The sequence below is a fragment of the Xiphias gladius genome, chromosome 10 (assembly GCF_016859285.1).
Source record: "Xiphias gladius isolate SHS-SW01 ecotype Sanya breed wild chromosome 10, ASM1685928v1, whole genome shotgun sequence".
Classification (NCBI taxonomy): domain Eukaryota; kingdom Metazoa; phylum Chordata; class Actinopteri; order Istiophoriformes; family Xiphiidae; genus Xiphias; species Xiphias gladius.
The window spans coordinates 24,046,537-24,066,578 of NC_053409.1; the positions used below are offsets into that span (position 1 = coordinate 24,046,537).

Below are 20,042 nucleotides of genomic sequence, written 5' to 3' on the forward strand. Positions count from 1 at the left end.
AAGAAGAGAAACTGGCAACTATTTTGACTGTCGACCATTTCGGTCATTTTTCAGTTTTTGAAACTTTCCTCTGTCAAATGCGACAATAAACTGAATATCTTTTGGTTGTGGGGGACGGTTGCTTGGGCAAAACAAGACATTCAATGGCACCAAATGGTGCTTCAGGAAACTGATGGGCATTTTTCCCGTTTTCTTAAACTTTATAAACTAAACATGTAACCCGACGAATGACGGACAGATGAAACAGTAATGATTTGCTACTTTTCTCAGTTTCACAGCTTCGGAAACTGAACGTCTTTGGGTTTTGGACTTTTGGTTGGACGTCTGACACCCAACATCTGAAGACAGTGGAGTTTACTTTCACAATTGTCATTTTTTAAACAATTAAGCAATTAATCTAAAAAGTAATCAATAAATTAAACTTTTTAAACTGTTTAGCTCATTTATTTTTTATTTAGTAAAGCACTTTGAGCTGAATTTCATGTATAAAGGTTCTATAAAAAAATGTAACTGTACTTATTTTATCATTTTCTACAGTGAATGATTAACTGGTGCACCACAACAATAATAGATTAATCTGAAGGAAATCTACCATTTATAAATCATTAGTGTGCAAACCCTAATTTAACCACCTGTCCGGCCACCTTCTCCACCACACACTTGTGCTCTTACTGGTGACAGTCGAGAGCAGGCTGGTGGGAGGAACTGCAGGCAGCCAGGCCATTGGACATGCAAAACGTGTCTCTACAGCGGCAGGAGCAGTTAGCCTGGCCGTTTTAGCCTTTACACGCCGAGCCAAACGCTGCAGGACAGACTCGAGGCTGATGTTGGCCCAGAACGAGCCTCCCCGTGTGCTGTATTTAACCCACATTAGCCCCGGTGCTGTGTCACAGGCGTTTCCGACGGGGGGAAAGGCGTCGTGAGCGCTAGTCGGTAGTAGCTAAGTTACAGGCTAAAGAAGTAGCAGTTGTCAGCAATCAACACGTGGTGCTCCGGAGCAATCCGAGCACAGAGGGGGATGGGGCAAATATGCCACCATCAACACCTCTCGCCTGCGCTGACATTCGACTTTATACACTTCGTTCAACTCCAAATAAACCCAAATGAGGTATGACAAGCCCGTGTGGTGCAGGTTAAAGTCGATTTCCCTGCAGCGAAGCTGTCAAAATGCTGCAACAACGTGCTCAGCTGGCGGAGCTGCGTGCTGGGCTGTAACCATATTGTAAAGTTTAGTCACCACGATCTGCTGTCGTGTCGTGAGGGAATTTCAAACCCATCTCACCTTTCTCGTGGGAGCTGATATTGTTGATCGGCACTCTGCCCGTGGTCCTCTTAGTCCACGCGTTGACTTTCGGTGGAGGAGCTTCAACAACTTTCCTCTTCACCGCCTCAACAGCCGAGTCAGCGTTGCTGCTTTGGTCGTTTTCTTTATCGTTCTCGTTGCAATTCTTGTGCATGTCCGTCGGGCTCTTGGCTGCATCGGAGCCGTGGCCATCTTGCAGCGGGTTTTCCGAGCCTTTCTGACCCTGTTCTTGTTGTTCTTTCTGCCCCCCGGACTTGTTTTGGTTCTTCTCCTCCGCTCCGCCGGAGCTGGCCGCTGTCAAACCGGAGTCGACCTGACTACACTCAACCTCTGTGGACATCCTGCTAGTTTCCTAACAGCGCACAGTGTTAAATCCAGTGTGAATTGTTGGTCCTTGCTCTCTTATCCCAGAGAAAAAGTCGTGAAAAGCTCAAGAGGCTGACCACATCCACAACTTGAGGTAAACAACTTTTGGGCTGGACCTCGCTAGCCAGCTAGCCAAGTAGCTCCCGTAGCTAACTGTTAGCTAGCTAGCGACCATGCAGAAGTCAGCGAGCCCGAGCTAAATGTTGTTATTTACCGCCCTTATCGACTGTTTCATACCAACAAGTGGTTTCCTCTCAGTCCGCAGTCTGTCACCTCGTATACGACGCGATCGGAACGGGTTCACCTGCGAGTTTCTATAACTTTTTCTTTTTTTTTTTTACAAACTACTACAGCGACCTCCTCTCGCTCTCCGGTTTCAACTCCACGCTACCAGCTAAGGGCTCGTGCAGCCTTGCTGCTTCGCTGCCTGTAAACAGTGGCTCTGCCGCCCCCAGCGGCCGCGCCGGGGTACTGCAGCACTCATCTCTTCAACCCACCTCACTTCGGGTGTGATTTGGAATAAATAGGTAGAGTAAAGCTGCAGCATTTTGAGGAAGAAAACCCAACAGACCAAACGTGACGGGGGGAGACCATGACTACAGCTAATAATTATTTCCAGCGAGTCATAATCAGCCTTACTGGTGTTTAGGTGAGGTATGAGTTACCTTATGTCCAGTGTATGTAGGTACAAACACATGTCTTAGTACAGTATATACCGACGGCATAGATTTACATTTGACAGTAAGGATTGATATAAACATGTATTGCAAAATTTGTATATTAAACTGTCTTGTACACTCAATTACCAGTTTAATAGGTACCAATAGCTAAAACTAATTCAGTGAAATACAACGGTCCTGCAATAAATCCTGCCTTCATGAGGGTTACACCGCTCGGTTCCGGTTGAAACTGTTTTTAAAGTGGTGTGTGATCATTTCGGAGGCGCCAGTTTTTTGCTGCTGCTGAACTGTGTTGTGTTATACAGACAGGTGTCTCGGTGTCTTGTGTCTCTTCCGTGTGATCCCAGACTGACTCCATGAGGTTGAGATCAGGGCTCTGTGGCGGCCGGACCACCTGTTACAGGACCCCTTGTTCTTCTGCTCTCTGAAGACAGCTCTTTACGACTCCGGCTGGATGCTTGGGCTCGTTGTCATGCAGCAGAATGAATCTGGCACCACCACATGCTTCCCTGACCGTGTATGAATCTACATATCTAAAGTGCCTTAATCTTTTGCAAAGCAATGTGTGTGTAATATACGAACAATTTACACAGTGTGTATACATATGGTAACCATATACACAGACGGTACTTGAAAGATTATCAACAGTTGAATCTGAAATATAACAGAAGTGATGGATAATGTAAAAAATAAAAGTCCTGGTTAGGAGACTGTCTTGTTGTGAGGAAAAATAAAGCTTCACCGTCAGAGACGTCCCTGCAGCATTCTGTGACACAGCAGAGCTGAAGAACTCTAAACACAGATTAAATAAATACACTACATTTGTACCTTTTGGGGGGTATTTCAAAATCCAACACACCGAGGGGCCGGTATACAAAGAACACAACTGCAGTTAATAATTATCTTCTTTATAACTAAGAAATTTAAACTCAACAATGAGTGAAATGCCAGTATGATGACAAATGTGCCAGAGAAAGGTACCAGAGCTCAACTTAAACTTTGGATATAATTATATTGAAACGAGGGAAACAGCATGTGTAATATATAATAATCTTTTTTTTTTTTGGGACCCAATGTTACAACGTGCTTCACAGAGTGCAGCAAATTAAAATCAAGAATTTATGAAGTCATCCGATTGTATGACGAACAGATAAAAACAATTTCAGTGAAGTGAGATAAAAGCAACACAAATTAAGAAATAGAAAGTAAAAATCAGGAAATGCTTTCCGATAAAAGTATGTTTTAAGAGGAGAGATAAAAGATATCCATCTATGAAAGAAAATATAGGGAAATATAACTGCAATAAAATGTATAAACACAAGGTTTTATTTAATTTATATATTTTTAATTTAAAATTAGCTTAATGTATGATATATTTATTATAATTTTGTTGCAAGACAGAAAGAACCAACCTTATATTCACCAATAAATTAAAAAAATATATAAATGAATTCAAAATTCTGTAGGAAATGTATAAAGTGATAAGTGCTTTGTTATTTTAACCGTCCTTACTCATCATTGTGTTTTACTTGCCGATGACAGCGTCAGCCGAGTTATGATAGTGGATTATCTGTCAGTAATGCGTAATAGTAATAGTAATAGTTAATGTAGCTCCTTTAACAGTTGCATTTCAGTTTGAGTTACCCGGAGTTTATCCACATCATTTGCAAACCACAGAATCTTCAGATCACAAGTTTGTCCCTGCGCTGTTGTCACGAGGACGGATCCGCGGCTGAGTGCCGCATATGCACAACAACAACAACAACAACAACAACAACAACAACATTTGCAGGACATAAAGGCACAAACTCAGAGCTCAACATTTGTCTTTTGTTTCGAGAGCGCTTTCAGATTTGGTTTAAGAGCAGCGGCCGGGTAACGAGAAGATTCGGTTACTCCGTGAACACTGAAATTTATAAATGAAATAAGTTTGGAGGATAAAATTCAAGTTGTTGGTTTGACAGCAGGGAAGATGTGTATGGCCTGACACATCCATCTCGCTCCGGAGTCGTGGATTGAAACCACTTTGTGAAAATCGTCAGCAAATGTCAGAACATGAGGATTTTTGTAAATACATCTAATCACGGAATATGCTGATTTTAAAAAAAATCCGTCGCCCACTGATTTGTGGTGAGAGTTGTAAATACTACCTAATTTTCGTCTTCTAATGTCTTATTTCCACAATTTGCACCCAATATACAGTTTACCATTAGACTTCCCCGAGTGTCTATGCCTTAGGATTGGCGGCTCTAGTGGGAATCGAGCGCTCAAGCCAGGCGAATTACAGAAAATCAACCAGGACAAAGAGGGAAAGCAGAGACGCCAGCGTCGCGGAGAGATGCTTCAGTGCCGGTGCAGACGATAGAACTCGGGGCTTGGTGTAGATGTAGGGATGCTCCTGCAGAAAAGCGAGGGGAAAAAAATGCGCTCAAAACAGCTCGTGTCACCGACAGACGTCACATTAGAAAAAAATCTTCAGGGTGTCAGTCGTGTCGTACCTTTGGCGGGCAGATGAGTTCTACCGGCTCTGAGAGCGTCTTTATCCTCTGTTTCTCTCCTTCAGGCTGGAACTAAGGAGAGATCTTGATTAACTTGGCCGGTCAGTATCATAACAACTGATTTTGAGGGACTGTGTTGAGAAAAGAACAGCATTTCTGAGCGTTTTCTGTCATGTGTTCTGTTTGCGGAGTCCCAAAATTACCAGGACTATCACACTGATATTACAGGATTGTCCCTCATACCTTCGTCTTCCATCCCACAGCTACAGATGAATTACACAGAAAAGGTAATGTATTTAAAACCTGATTCATTCACATTTTTTGGACACGAGTATATAATATATTAGTCTTTGCAGCCAGCTGTGGCCCCAAACTTATCCAAACCAAACCTCTACCTAACTCCAACTATCTTTGACAGTCACCTGAACATAATCATTGCAACTCAAGAACCTAAAACTTCACCATGTTGTTCCACAGCCCCTTTGCCAGCTCCTCATGTCCCTTGACAGTGAAGTGGAAACAATCTGCCGTGAAGAAGCTCGGATCAACTGTCCCATCCTGAAGTTAAGACAGAGGATGTTACCAAAGAAATGAGTAGTAAATAAGGGAATTAATAAAGAATTTTAGTGTGTGTGTGTGTGTGTGTGTGTGTGACTTACAGGAAATCTTGCTGGTCCAGCGTTCTCTAAGTAAGGTTGCAGAACGACAGCAAAGTCCTTTTTGAAGAACCGCTGGCTGTGCAGAAGCTTCTCTAATCTTCTCTACAAACATTAAATAAAATGTGAAAAAAGAGGCAACGAGTCAAAACGATCACTGCGTCAAATGCTGGGTTATGCGTCTCGTGGCTTAACAACAACAATGGATAACGTTCGGATTTCTGGCTCTAGCTCAGGACTTTCCTTCCACTTGTGCCTTCTTCAGTAAAATGATTCCCATTACAGCCCTGTAATGAAGCACACACACCGACCATCACCTCAACTACAACAGTACCGAAAATGCGAATACGCCGATGACAAACCACGCTCGCTCTTCTGGCTGGAGCTGCAACGAGGTTTGTGTTAAATATCGAAACGACGTGCCATGTTTTCAGCCCCCTGAAGGGGAAAGGGTTTCTGCTTTTCTCTGTTTTATATCACAGTAAACTGAATATCTTTGAGTTTTTGGACTGACGGTGGGACAAACCCGAGACACAAGGAGACGTCACCTTGCGCTCTGACAACCTGGGATGGACATTCCTCACTATTTTCTGACGTTCCACGGACTAACTGTTTAATCGATAAAGGTGAGCTGAAAAAGCTTGTGCCGTCGCAACATCTTAGCACACGGATGGCGTTTTGAGAATTAGCCATGTCAGGGCTGGCTGCTCCGATCCCGGGCCAAAACATAAACATCAAACACACACCCATATCTATCATTTAAGCTTGACCACCAGCTCCACTGAACCGACACAAACCTGGAACTCGTGGTTAAGCTCAACCAGCTCCTTCAGTTCAGGGGAGTCTTCTTCAGGTTGAACCAGACAGGAGCAGAATCTCCTGCAAGCAGATCATCGGATTATCACACGACTGGATTATCGCTCCATCGGGTTAACACATAACCACTAGATTTGGACCCTGATGTAGGGGAAGGTGAAATGTGGATCCCCTGTTTTGGTCACCACGGCCCTTACGATATACCACAGTATGTATTTGATGGAAGACAACAGGAGTTAGTTTATTTTCATATTATGATTTTTTTAAAAGTCCCTCTTTAAAGGGTTAATATGATGTCCTGACAGTTTAGGTTTAATATGACCAAATCGAGATGAAGAAATACGTGTTTAACTGAATGATTCATCTTATTTATAGGAAAATTCAGTATTCTCAAGTAAAATAATAGTTTGGTACAAGTCTGAACCTAACTTTTCACATTTTATTGACGACGTTTCGATCACCTCTTTGTCTAATTCAGATTTAATAGCTCGATTTCTATGATGTATATATTAATAAAATGTATTAACCTCCTGAAAATGCAAATCGAGTTCGGGATTTCTAATCTCACAATGGTGAGAAAAAAAAAAATGAAGCCTATTCTGCCAAGTGCAAGTCGATGAAACAAAGACGTCTTATCTAGAAACAATCTAAGGAAGCCTAGAAATGTGCACCTCATCTTGAATATCATTTAGTGGTAGAGCTAGATCATGATGTTTAATTAAAGATTAACAGGTCAAACCAAAACAGAAGAGGGAAATGGGTTTTTTTTTTCAATAACTTTTGAAGCTGACAGCCCAGAGTCGGTTTCTGAACTTCTCTGAGAGGCTTCATGGGAAGAATCTGCACCACGTTCACGATGGTCCTGGGGATCTGAAACCAGAAGACCACAGTCATCAACCAGGATCACGTCTGAAGACTGAAGAGTTTCCCCGTTACACGTCTGCAAGATCCACCACCACACCTCGTAGTGTCGGCACGACGGACGCACACAAAGACGCGGTTGACACAAGGCCGCGCGGTCCGTTCACAACTGAGGCAGCACAGTTCACAGCCAGCAGTAAACCGTACCACAGACCCTCGTGTGTGTGTTTTATCCGCGAAACTGGCCGAATCCATAGTTTGATTAAAAAAAGAGCGAAACCCTCCTTTTATTTTTATGTCTCAAGCCACTTTTAGCGCCGAGGCTGTCGGTCCAGACTGAAATATCTTGACAAACACCGGACATACCGTCATGACATTTGGTACCGACATTAGCGATCCCCGAGGGGTGAATCCTAATCGTGCCGTCGACCTCCTGGCTTTTTGATTTGGTGCCACCAATAGATCACAAGAAAGCAAACAAACGAAACAAAACCAAAAAAAGAAAAACAAAAAACAACCCGCGTATCATCAGCCTTGTGGTTGAAATTCCCAGTGGAGGACGCCGGGAGTTTCTGACAGCTGCCATATCTCCCCCGCGTGCTGAACCGTTGGCGAAAAAAATGGCTGCAAGGCCTCCAAGGCCGGGAGTTACGTCCAAATGAGATCCGACATTAGCGCCAATGCCACTGGTACAGCTGATCCAAAAGAGAGATAAGAAAAGAAAAAGGCTTGAGACAGTTGGCTGCCATCTGGGGTCGTTTGTTGACGGTTCGCTCCGCGTGAATCACACTGCCCTGGTAGCTCACGCCGGCGATTTAAATGCCGGGACCGCGAAGGCTGGCAGCCATCTTGGAATAGCGCGGGAAAGAGTGGGAGAGCCGGAGTGGCCGCTGATGGTGCAACGTACGTTAACCGAGCGGTTCACAACGCGCCCTGAAACCCCGGAGTGTCCTGATCAGCCACGGTACAGAGAGCAGGCCGTCTTCAGGCTGACGCCTCCTCTCTCTCATCCGTCCGACAGTTTCCTTCTCGGCTGCGCAAGGTCTCGGTCACAGCAGCTCCGCAAACTCCCGAGACCGTAATCGGCTCTTTTCGGCGGAGTCGACCGGCTGAGGGGGAACTCGCGCGGGGCTTTCACGGGGAGTTCGGGTCGGAATTTTTTTTTTTTTTTTTTGCAGCGTTTTGCAACCGGCCGCGAAAGCCGCCTCGACAAGCGCTTCCCCTTGAGATGGTCCCCCACGTGCATTGAGCCGTTTTCACGCGGGCGTATTTTGTGCTCTGCCCGATAAACACGCGTGGCGCGGTCTGCAGTCGGTCGCCAGGCGGGCGCGGACCGCGCCGACGAGCACGCCAGTCCGCGTGTCACCGCACGCCCGGCGCCACCTGCTCCGACAGGAAATGAATCCGGCGCCGCCGGACCCCGGGACAGAGCGGGGCACTAGCGAGGTATCCGGCCTCACAGGGGGGCCTCTGGCCGGCCCGAGACGTGTCATCTCGTCCCTTACCTCGTTCCCAGCGATTTAAAAAAGCTCACCTCGTTCATCATCACGGTCAGAGCCTCCGTCATGTGGTGGATGAAGCTGTCGGCGGAGAACAAGGCCTGTGGAGGAGAGTTTGAGCAGGAGAGGATCAGATGCAGCCACTTCTGCGAAGTGTTTTAATCCTCTCATTATTTGCATTTTTTCATTTTTGAAGCATCTAAATGTTCGGTATTTATTTCTTTGTTCATTCATAGGCCTAAAATATCCCACATTCTCTCCCCTGCCACTGAATAGTGAGAGAACAGCCTGTGAAAGAGGAGTTTTTGAAGTCACGACAATAATAATAATAATCCGGTCATTTTCCACCCTGACAAGAATGAAACTGTCGCGAGAGAACCCACGGTTCTCAACGCTTTTAGCGCGACACGTTCATCAGACCGAGAGATCAGTGTAGCACCAGGCCGGAACCCTGGGGGTTTCCTCGGCCCAGTCCGGTTCGAAGTTTCACCTCTGACCCCACCCGGCAACGGCCGACGGGTGTGTTCGGTCGTGGGCGCTTTGTCCCACGCCTGGCCGCACCCAGCAGCGACGGCACGGCGGACTGACACGCCCCCCCCACCCCCCACCCCCGGGGGGAATACAACGCTGCATCAGTGAAGCACAGTGGGAACTGCAAACACTGGAGGTCGACAAAAAAAAAACAAGATTTCTGTGCGGTGTGTAGTTTACCTAAACTCTGGATCCGGTTCTGCCGGTTTAAACCAATTCAGACAAATCCACGTGTCTCGTCTTGAAAACGAAACAATTCATCTGGACCGGACTGCGGAATGCAGATTTAAAAAGAAAAGAAAAGAGAAGAAAAGAAAAGAGAAGAAAAGAAAAGAGAAGACAAGAAAAGAAAAGAAGGGAGGGCGTACATTGTTTTTGCAGTAGTCGCAGATGTCGTTCATGCCGATCAGGATCGTCACCACCTTCCAGTCCTCTCGGAAGTTCAGACCCTGAGGGAGAGACTCCGGGTCATTTCGGCGGAACTGCGGCCGGTACGCAAAGAGGACAACCGAGATCATTCATCGTCCGGTTATAAAAGAAGGAAAAAGGCTGAACCCGGAGACTTACTGGATACGACTTGAACGTGTCTATCATGTGTCTTATCTGATCTGAGACGTTCCTGTAGGAGAACACGCACGCACGCACGCACACGCGCACATGCACACACACACGCGCACATGCACACACACACACACACACACACACACACACACAGTGTCCGGTCAGCAGTTACATCAGCATCAATAAAACAGTATCATATAGACTAAAGCTGTGGCACTAAAATCGTGCTCAGCGAGAATCCAGCGGTCTCACAGCGTGTTGTGGCCGGTGACGGCGAAGTTGAAGCCGGTCTCTTCGACAGTCGCGGGGTGACCGTGGAGCGTCATCGCTGGGGACGGACCCAGCAGTTTGGGATTGAAGAGTTTGAAAATGTCTGGAAACAAAACAAAACGAAACAAGAGACGAGTCAACAGGATCATTTCAGGGGCTCATCCGACATTATTGACTGCGTCAAGCACCGGCTCCAATGTTTAGCAAAGTCCCAACATTTTAACAAAAGCACGGTTAAAGTGTCCCGCAAGGACCCAGACTGTCACTGCACAGACGGGGCCGAGCCATCCCGGGACAAAGAGGTGTTAGTTTTAGCCCCGGGGCTCGGAAATAATCTCAGCCCCGGCGATACCGTGCGTTCGTGTCTCTTGTCGGGACCTCTTCAGAGCTGCTCACGACTGAGGAGGTGAACTTACTTGCCAGTGTGATGACATTTTGATAAGTCCCGTAGCCTCCGATGCTGCAGAGAAACGACAGAAGAAGCGGAGACAGAGCCTGTGATCAACAGTCAGACCATAAAAAGCGTGAATCTCAACGAGAGCTCCTCCAGTGAGGGCACTCGCAATGCGACGGCCTAGATAAGATACAGCGGAGTCGGGATAACGAACTCAGTGACTCAGTGTCGGAGGGCAAACGGCTCTCTGAGTGGGAGACGTGCAACGATAACCTCCGCCGTGGACGCCGGCGTGCGCGCGAGAGCCGGGGCCCTTCGGGGAAGCCGCACAGGTAGAGAGACGGGAAGGCAGGTCTATCTGACGGGGAGCGCGCAGGCGCCGCCCGGGGTTTACCTCCATGACACCTGGCGGAACTCAAAGGGGATCGAGAAAACGGTGGAGCCGTTGGCACCGATCGCCGTCTGCAACAAAGACACGCACGCACGCGCACACACACACACACATGCACAAGCACACACACACACACACACACGCGACATTATTCATCGAGGGAAATACTGTTACAACATTTGTGTGTTTTTCAGGAGTGAAAATAATCACGGGCAATTATCTCCGGTGCGGGAGAGGATGACTCGGGCGCGCGGGTCACCGCTGGGGAGACATGCCGGAGCCGCGTTTGACAGAGGGAGCGGGGTCACCGCGGGTCCAGGTGCCCGGGGCCTCGTTCCGAGCTGGTGGAGCGTAAGGCTGATTTCTAAACAGAGATTTTGTCTGAAATCTGGGCGACACGGAATCGGCGATGGCTTTACGTGACTCAATGCGTTGTCCCCGGCGGTGGCCTGCTCGCGCACAAGCTCGCGCGCAGGCCCGGGGAGGACCCAGAACCCAAAGCCCAAAGCCGTGTCTGCGCCTCTCTGGTTTTCAGTCGAGGATCCGGACCCTTGTGCGCCACCGCGTCGCCTTGTCAAATTCACGCACACGCGGCCAGCGACGCACCGCAGGCGGGCAGGCCCCACCCCGGGTCGCCTGCGAGCCACGGCCACTTGTCTCCGTATCTGCAGCAGCAACCTTTATCGGGATGGGCAAAATATTGGGAACAGCTCTCGGTATAACCCCGTGCACCTCAAATTACAGCCTCCGAAATGCCCGTTAAAACAAACCAACACCCTCTTTCAAACAGATTCACGTTATTATCTTCGCGACCGAATAAATTATTGAACCATTAAGGGAGATGAGGAGCGGCTAGTTTGACAGGAACGACCTGAGCTCCCGAAGACCGATTGGTCATTTAGGATTTCACCCCCTGCGTCCGATAAAACAGCAAAAGCTGCGGAGATTTCCGTCTCGATCAAGTACCCCCAACGCCCAGACGCCGTGCTGGGGCTTCGAGACCCCCTGGCGGCACTTCACTCACAGTCAGAGAGTCTCCCAGCGCAGCGATGACCTTGACGTCCGCGGCTTTGACACGTTCGACTACAACAGAGGAAAAAACCAGGAGAGAGAGAGAGAGTCAGAAACTACAACACAGAGGATAAAAATCCAGCAGAGCACCAGAGCTGCGGGGGTTAATTACCTGATGACCTTCCTTCATTGCCTTTAAAAAAAAACACACACACACAACCAACAATACCTGATTTTTTTTATTTTAAATTTTTATTTTTACCTGAATTTCAGAGATTTCTCGCTAAGGATAAGATCTAAAGCAAAGGAGTCACTTTCCCCGGGCATGTACAAGCCGTTTGAGTGCGGGTGTATCGCCTCTCACTCCGCGGGTACCCGGGACCCTCGACTTTCCAAACACGACCACGGGTGCTGGCTGAGTGACAGTCACCTGAGGTGGGGACGGCCGGAGACGGGCTCATATCGGGGCAGTGAAACGGAGGATGCAGGCGACGCCGCGGGAAGTCTGCTCCCAAAACGTCCTGCGGGGGGGAAAAAAACCACACAGATCAGAGGAAACCCGGGCCTACGCTCCACTCTGTGTTCTGGCCTCCGGCGTTCTGGCGTATTTGCTGATCCCGATGCAGCCTTTGACGGGCCGGGGTATATTTCTGCCCGGGTGGTCCCGAGGCTCCACCTACGGTCGCGTCCTCGGGGATTCGGTTATTCTGCGTGACTGTGTCAGACATATCATTCGTGGCCCGCGCCATATATTTTGTGTCATGCCGTGTGTCAGTGTCTGGAGCTGCCCGTGAGTCCCGCCTGTCCAGGGGGTTTAAAGAAGAGCAACCCGGTCACTGCTCAGTGGCGATAGTCAGATCAGATTCTGCTCATAAGACCTAGACTATAACACAGATGTTCTTGTATCTAAAGCAGCGTTCGCCTGGGAATAAAAACCTTCAGGTGAATCGATTTGCAAAATGTGTCATCGAACATTTAAATGAATAAATACATAAAGTAACTGTGGAAAAATCTCACTGGCTGCTTCCTCTACCAACTCACTTCTGTGGCTCAGGTGAGTGACCTGGTCTGATATTTGATTAAAAAATAAATTTGAAAAATGCAGGTAGTTTTGCAGTGTGAAACTATTTCCTTACATTTTGGACATTTCTTGAACCTACTGAGACCGACAGAGACGGCGGCAGCAAAACGGCAGCTTTGCAGCCGCCGCTCTCCCCCGTCAGTCTGCGAACGCGGACCTGACGGAACCGGCTGGGCCCTTTTGGGTTCTGTAACGGTGCCGGGAGACATTACCTGCTGGGAACCGTCCTCTTCTGCGCCTACCGTGCGGCCTGCAGGAGAGAAGAAAGGTGAGACGCGTTTCGTGTCGGGCCCTGAATCCAAACCCCGGGGGGGACAAGAGGCGCGTCGAGGACAGTGAGCCCCGCGGCAGGAGAGGAGAGCGAAAGCACGGCGCCGTGTGTCGGTCATCACCCACCGTCGACGTGACACGCGGCGAACACGCAGGCGGCGAACAGCGCCGAGTGGAGCATGCTCTCGCCCTTCCAACGAGCTCAGGAGAAATAATAACACGGAGTTTCGTCCGGCCGGTTTGATGCCTTATTCGTGCGCGGTGCAACCTTTGCGATAATTACTGATGAGCCTTATCTTTGACCTTTGTAGCCGCTAATAAAATCAGAGAGAGAGAGAGAGAGAGAGAGAGAGAGAGAGAGAGGGTCATATACAGAAAAGAAAATCGTAATCACACCGAGTCCACGAGGAACCACATCCCAACACCTGCAGGATCAGCTGAACCGACTCGGGGTCAGACGCAGCCTTAAGGCCTTCAGCCTTAATTGGTTTCATTAATTGGCCTTAATTGGTTTCATTAATTGGCGAGTTTAGTTTTTCACTGTCTCGTGATCACAACTATTGCTACCATTGTTTTATTCGCGACAGGTGAGTGCACGTGTGGTTTTTCTTTCCTTTTTTGGTACTTTCACGGCACGTTGACGTGTCCGCTCTCCTTGATGAGCGAACGAAATTCCAAGGGACCAGGGCTGAGACACGTGTGGCTTTATGCGCCCAAACAAAAGCGAATATATGTGAACGGCAGATTGTCGTGGGCTGAGACGCGCTCTCGAGGTCGGCGAGAGGAGCAACCGGAACCACGCCGAACGAGAGCGGCGCGAGATTAGACTGCGAGGTTTCACGTGAACGTCTCACCACTTGTTGGACAAGCAAACTCTGCCAGGGATGCGGACGTGCTCTGTCCCGTCATGTGTGTAAACAGTATCAGCTGTTTGATTTATTTTTTAATTTATTTATTTTTATTATAGAACACGTTTGTTTCCACTAGTCCCCCATTTGTGGCTGTAGGACAAATAAAAGATTCACATGAACATTCAACGGCTGGACTTTAAATGTAAATGAAGGGCATTTATCAAAACCTAAAGTTCCGCAGTGTTGATTAAATTCTCGAAAAGTATTTTTATCTTATATCTTGTTGACTGCTAAAAGTGCGGGGGTCGTGGCGCCATCACCGGGGTCACGACGGTTGACCTCAGGTGGGTTTTTTTTTTTTTTTTTTTCTTCTTCTTCTCTTCTCCATCAGTTTTTTTTGCAGGTGTCTTCCTGCTGGAGGTAAACAAATGGACTCGGCGGCGGTTTGCGGTAAAAACATGAAAAACGCGAACGAACCGCGCGGATTGAAGCGAGTAAAATGCCCGGACAGAAGAGAAGATACAATGTGCGGTTCCCTCCGGTGAGTAGAGACGTTGCCCTGCCGCGTTAGGGCCGCGAGGAAGCCGCCGCGTTAGGGCCGCGGGCTGACAGGCTAGCTAGCCTGCTAGCTAGCCGGCTGAGCTAGCCTGCTAGCTAGCTCCGCCCGCCTAGCTGGCCGCCTGCCGCTTTCAGGGGCCACCGGGAAGCGTGGCCATCCTGGTCCTGTCGGCGGTGGCGTAGACAATTTTTTGACACTATCCAGGCGGTCGGCGAGGGTTAATCCCCGGTAACCTTCCGGAGGGAGGGGGCTCATCAGTCCCGACCAGATTCGTTTCCGCACTACAGGATATAAACTCTTGCTGATGCTGCACAGGTGAGACTCCCCCCCCTCGCGACCTAGTGTTGAAACGGTGGTACTTTGAAAACTTTGCCCGCAGGGAAAATGACAAGCTGAAGTTAGGGACGGTCTCTAAAGTGCATGCAGCGTGGCCAACAGGGCTTATCAGGACCCCCCCCCCCAAAAAAAAAAACAAAAAAAAAAATTCTCATGTTGTTTTCTAGATATTTCCGTCCAGCTTCATGCTCATCTCGGTGTCCGCCCCTTGCAAGCGCATTCCCTCTTCTTAGATTACAGTCGTTCAAGAAGGACTAAAAAGGTGTTTTACAGCTTGTGTTTTCGATATCTGTCGCTCGACCAATCGATTCATCGATGAATCGTAAAGCCCTGCACGCTGCAACCGCCACCGGGGCTCTAGGGAGGGGGGGGGCGTGTACGAGGAGCACCTGAATGCAGCATCATGTGCTTCTCATTCCTGTGGTCCACTGCAGTGAGATGTTTTCTGCTCTTGCTCCCAGAGTCGCATCAAAAAGATCATGCAGAAGGACACGGAGGTGGGGAGGATTGCGATGGCGGTTCCTGTGATCATCTGTATCCTTTTGAACCCTGCGGACGTGCAGGATTAGCTGTGTGCCCGCACTGTGGTGCAGCTCTGACCGGTGCTGAGGCCACTTCGGGGGACCCTCGCAGCCTTTAGTCCAGCTCTCATCCATCTGTTTGGCAGCAGTCCATTTCCCCCTGTCCTCCTCCGACTTTTTCTGTAGGACCGGCGGGCATGCTGGGAGTTGTGGTCCCTCCAACTGTGCCCTTGATCAAATGCTAACCCTCTTAGCACGTGACGTATGTTACCTCGGACCGAATCGAAAACTATTCTGAAAAAACTGCCTTTTACTTTAGCAAAGTTTTTTTTTTTTTTTTAAGGATATTCTATAGTTTAGTCACTGAAACTTGGGAACTTCACTGGACAACGTAATTGACAAATTTCAAACAAAAGTGTGCATTATTGTACATTGCATATCATTTTCAGGTCTGAAAAGGCATTGAGACCATCATGGGACACTAAAAGTCTCAGCCGAAAACCAAACCAATGTTTTTATCCCCCGGTTTTGCTGCTGTGCGAGGCAGCGAAAGCCACCACCTGCTCGGTTTAATGCGCTGGTATTTTTAAACCGAGGCATTAATAAACAAAAAACAGTCCCGCAACGATATATTATTCACTAAAAACGCACCAAAAATACGCCGGCAGGCGATACAATCTGTTTCCCGCTGCGATCCCCGGGGGGGAAGCTGCCGTAGAGATGGATGGCAGCGACTATAAAGGCCGGCGCTGGCGGATGACTGGTAAGCGCGTCGTCTCCGGGCGGACGCGCGGGGATGTGTTGGGACCGCTGAGGTGTGCCGCCGTGGAGCTGTTGAGTCCTGAACCGCAGAGATCAGCCCGGGCGTTGGAGATGTTCCTGAAGTCCCTGTTGACCAAAGCCTGTCTGATAACTCAGTCGAAGCTCAGCACGGTCGTGTCTGTAGCCCACATGTGAGTAAGCCCCGCTCGCAACGGTAGGGCAGTGTTTCGCCCTCACTGTGTGAAGCTGCACTCAAAGGGGTGAACTTCCGTCACTAAGACGGAACGCACGTACGCTGACCGACTGTCCAGCTCTCGTAGCCGTGCTGCCTGGGTATTTTTATGTAAATCCAAACCGGGAAGAAAATCAGGACTCAACCAGCGGTGGTGCGTTCTCTGTCCGTAGGCCAAACTAATACCAATACAGTAAACGTCATGGTAGAGTGATGATTTGGTTTGCAGTTGGTACACAAGACATCATTCTACATTACTCTTCTTTTTTTTGGGAGCAAGAAAGTATAATAATGGATGAATGAATCAAGGTGTGACTCTGGTAGGCTACGGCAAGTCCACCCCGCGAAAACAAGGCAGATGACTTTCTAGAGACTTAACACTTCAATCCTCCTCAACATCTGCAATTTAAGTTTTACAGCCCACTGAAAAATTGAGAAACGAAGCACTAAAGCGACCTCTGTCCACTTTGTTGTTTTGTGCCACATTCCCAAAACCCTCTAAAGTGTGTGGTAAGAATTAGGATGCGGCACGTTAATCTGTTGTGTCATCCTTTAGGAAGCAGTGCATAGAGTCCGAGAAGCTCTTCCACTTCTTGAGAGACCTGGCGGAGCGAGCGACATCTACGGCGGCCCTGAAGGACAGCAGAGGCATGAGTATGTGGCCGTTGTACAGGTAGAGACCGGTCCGCTCATTATCAGTTCTCGCGGCGTCCGAAAGGTTTCGCCTTCTCAAGCCGCACGCCGTTGTGGGCGGGGAAAAGTTTTTTACAGACACACACGATTATCCTTGTGTTTTTAGGGCTGCGACGGTAACGGTTATTTTAGTTATCGATTCATCCGCGGCTTCTTTTTTTTTAATCAACTAATCGGTTTGTATTCTTGTTTACAAAATGTCACAGAATGGCGAAAACTGCCCATTGTAATTTCAGAGAGCCAAAAATGACATTTTCATATGTCTTGTTTCGTCCGACCAATAGTCTAAAAACCCCAAAATGTTCAGTTCGCAATAATATAAACCAACGACACGCAGCATATTCTCACATTTTAGAAGCTGGAACCAGTGACTGTTACTTTTTTCTTTAAAAAATGGCCAAAAGCTCTTTTAGAAGCATTAAAGGAAGGAAGTTACTTCAAAATAAAAGAGAGAGATACCAGACTATCATTTTTTTGTTTTAAGTGCTGTATATTATTCCCTCATGTTCTATACTTGGCTGACTTTGCTGTTCCTAAACTCATCACTGTCACTTCACTCGAGTCAGCATGGCCGGACTGTGCTCAGTGTTTGCCTTGTAATGTGGAGTTAAATTGCTCTTTTATAGTTTTCTATTTTCATTTCATATACTTCTGTTCATTTTTTTTTTTACCTCTCCCCATTCACCTGTACTTTACTTCTGTCCTTGTGCTGCTGCGACACCTGAGTTTCTCTGCTCTGGGGATCAATAAAGCCTTATTTTACCTGATGTCGAAACTATTTGCAATTTGTTCCAAGTTACACGAGTTCACTGAAATCTGAAACTGGACAGGATCTTTGTCTTGTACCTACTATCTACCGTATATCAGGGTTGCATTTTCGGATAATCTGATGATATAAAAAAAGAAATCGGAAAGTGTTTGTCAGAGCTCACAGTGACATCTTCAGCTTGTTTTGTTCAACCCACAGTCCGAGACCAAAAAAGATTCAATTAACTGTCATGTGACGAAGTAAAGCAGCAGATCTTCGCATGTGAGAAGCTGGAACCGGAGCAGACTTGGCTTCTTTTTGCTTGAAAAATGACTGAAAAACGGTTGATTGATTTCTTTTCTGTCAATGAACCATCTCATTTGTTTCTCTAATCTCTATTTTGCACGTTGTTCTCTCCAGGACCAGACGTCATGAAATATCCGTTAAAAAAGCGCCTGACGTGGGTGAAATGGCGCCGCGAAGGAGCCTCGACTCACTTGACAACGACTCAAGCTCCAGCGTACGTGTCCCGTGACCGAGCACGCTCCCGCTTTGACTCACATCCGTCCTCTGACTCGCAAACTAAACCAAAAAAACCAAAAAGCGGGTTGTGCTTTCAGCTTTTTCTCGTGCTCGTCTCTGGCGGCTAGAAACCCGTCGTTAGAGCAGCTTAGATAGAAAAAGGTTAGATGTTCTTGCTCAGTGGCACTTCGGCAGCGTTGATGTTTTTGGGGGGTAAGTCACACTAGCGGCCCCGTGAGGCTGAAATGTTCATTACACTTCAGGAGAAAAAAAAAAAAAGGTGTGTGTGTGAAACAAAATGCAGAGACGACTTAGACTATTCTCAAGTTTTACCTCGTGTGGGGCAAAAATGAAAAGTTTGTCCTGTGGCACCAGAGAAAAGTCGTGTTTTCATGTGAATTGAAAGGGTTAGTGTAAAAAGTGTAAAAAATAACATTCATCCTAGATAATAACCTCAGTTATTACGAGTTTATTAACCTCATAGGATTTTGAGGGCAGGATAACTTTGTTTGTGTTTCCATTTTTTTTTTTTTCCTTTTCTTCCAGTTAGTGACTCACTTCCTCTCCCTCTTCCAGGAGTCGGAGCTCTACATCTGCTTATGACTGTGAGTGCACAGCCAGAGGAAACTGCTGTGACCATAGCAGTCGTTTCATCCTGTCTTTTTTTTTTTTTTTCTTTAAAAGTTTCTTTATTTTAGCTTTCCTGTTTCTGGGCACCATGTTAGGAAAAAAAACGGTGATATTCACCTTTACAAGGTAAAAGCAGGCGTCAATATAAAAGTTGTTTTGGGAAGAAATAAATTTAAGTTATGTGCTATGTTTGCTAAAATTATGTTTGTGGAAAAATCTTTCTTGGAAAAAAAAAGGGGCTTTTTGTTATTAGGCCATTTGTCTTTTTGTTTTTTTAGGACATGAAAGTTATCAATTTAAATTGTGCAATATGAAGTTCAAAACTTTTTGGTTGATCGGGAAATTTTTGTATTACTTTGTGCAGCACATTTAACAGCTTTTGTATTGCAGCTGAACTGATGATGTTACTACTTAGATCACAGGATATTTAGTTTGTTTTTTTTGCACATATTCCATTTAGAATTGAACAATGTTGCGTATTGAATTGTTTTCCAGCGAGAAATGATCTGAAAATGTGACCTGCAGTGATCTTTAAAACCAAACCAAGTGCTTACTTTGCTGAGTAGTGGCCTTTGTGGTTTCTATGTTGAGCGTTCAATTTTTAAAGCACCTGTAAGTTTATGTTTTAAAGGCAGAAAACATTTGTATATGAAATGTGAAAATAAACAATAAGGTGTAAAATAAAGAAATTCTTTTCAACTCTTCTGATTTGACAGATTTAATGAGAGGACGTGAAAAGACGTGCTCAAATAAATAAAAACAAAATCGAGAGCATACATACAGGGATCGGTTTATTCCAAGAAACTAACCTTTTTACACCGTGAAGAGATGAAATGAGGAATAGATGCATCTCGTTCTAAAAGCTTTTTACCTCTCCTCAGTTGCTACGCTAACCACCTGCATTGCGTTAACGTTCCCGCTGAAGGTCCGAGCTGATCTGGTCACCCAGACAAGACGCTGGGCTCGGAAACGTGCACGAATTCAAGTCTCAACGAAACAA

General features: G+C 47.0%; 3 protein-coding genes across 18 annotated transcripts in view; 1 reads left to right on the plus strand and 2 right to left on the minus strand.

Annotated features, from left to right (window-relative positions):
• Positions 1-2,107, minus strand: part of larp1b (La ribonucleoprotein 1B) — a 38,884-nt gene extending 36,777 nt beyond the window's left edge. For 4 of the 5 annotated variants that reach the window (XM_040136846.1, XM_040136843.1, XM_040136844.1 and 1 more), the window contains exon 1: positions 1,283-2,107. In XM_040136846.1, the coding sequence (XP_039992780.1) occupies positions 1,283-1,643 (361 nt within the window). In that variant the 5' untranslated portion in view covers positions 1,644-2,107. The remainder of the gene's footprint in view (positions 1-1,282) is intronic. The other variant, XM_040136845.1, reaches the window with a different exon arrangement.
• Positions 2,108-3,677: 1,570 nt separating this feature from the next.
• Positions 3,678-15,440, minus strand: si:dkey-177p2.18 (phospholipase B1, membrane-associated). 4 transcript variants are annotated; one of them, XM_040137001.1, is made up of 16 exons: positions 15,324-15,440; positions 13,131-13,168; positions 12,268-12,358; positions 11,851-11,909; positions 10,830-10,897; positions 10,458-10,501; positions 10,024-10,144; positions 9,778-9,829; positions 9,579-9,659; positions 8,715-8,780; positions 7,098-7,189; positions 6,301-6,382; positions 5,507-5,608; positions 5,310-5,405; positions 4,848-4,919; positions 3,678-4,747 (listed from the first exon to the last, which is right to left on the minus strand). In XM_040137001.1, the coding sequence occupies exons 1-16, from the start codon at positions 15,337-15,339 to the stop codon at positions 4,631-4,633; spliced, it is 1,197 nt and encodes a 398-aa protein (XP_039992935.1). In that variant the 5' UTR covers positions 15,340-15,440; the 3' UTR covers positions 3,678-4,630. The 4 variants fall into 4 exon arrangements, with proteins under 4 accessions (XP_039992935.1, XP_039992934.1, XP_039992932.1 ...); XM_040137000.1 differs by lacking the exon at positions 15,324-15,440 and adding an exon at positions 13,315-13,673; XM_040136998.1 differs by lacking the exon at positions 15,324-15,440 and having other exon boundaries at positions 13,131-13,674.
• LOC120795256 (dr1-associated corepressor) lies at positions 14,196-19,712 on the plus strand. Of its 9 annotated transcripts, none has more exons than XM_040137004.1 (7): positions 14,196-14,241; positions 14,443-14,580; positions 15,398-15,468; positions 16,315-16,408; positions 17,006-17,103; positions 18,311-18,410; positions 18,989-19,712. In XM_040137004.1, coding segments are annotated over exons 1-7 (687 nt in total). In that variant the 5' UTR covers positions 14,196-14,239; the 3' UTR covers positions 19,173-19,712. The 9 variants fall into 9 exon arrangements, with proteins under 9 accessions (XP_039992938.1, XP_039992945.1, XP_039992947.1 ...); XM_040137008.1 differs by having other exon boundaries at positions 14,210-14,241; positions 17,006-17,122; positions 18,989-19,117; XM_040137010.1 differs by lacking the exons at positions 14,196-14,241; positions 14,443-14,580 and adding an exon at positions 14,337-14,383 and having other exon boundaries at positions 15,396-15,468.
• Positions 19,713-20,042: the final 330 nt, after the last annotated feature.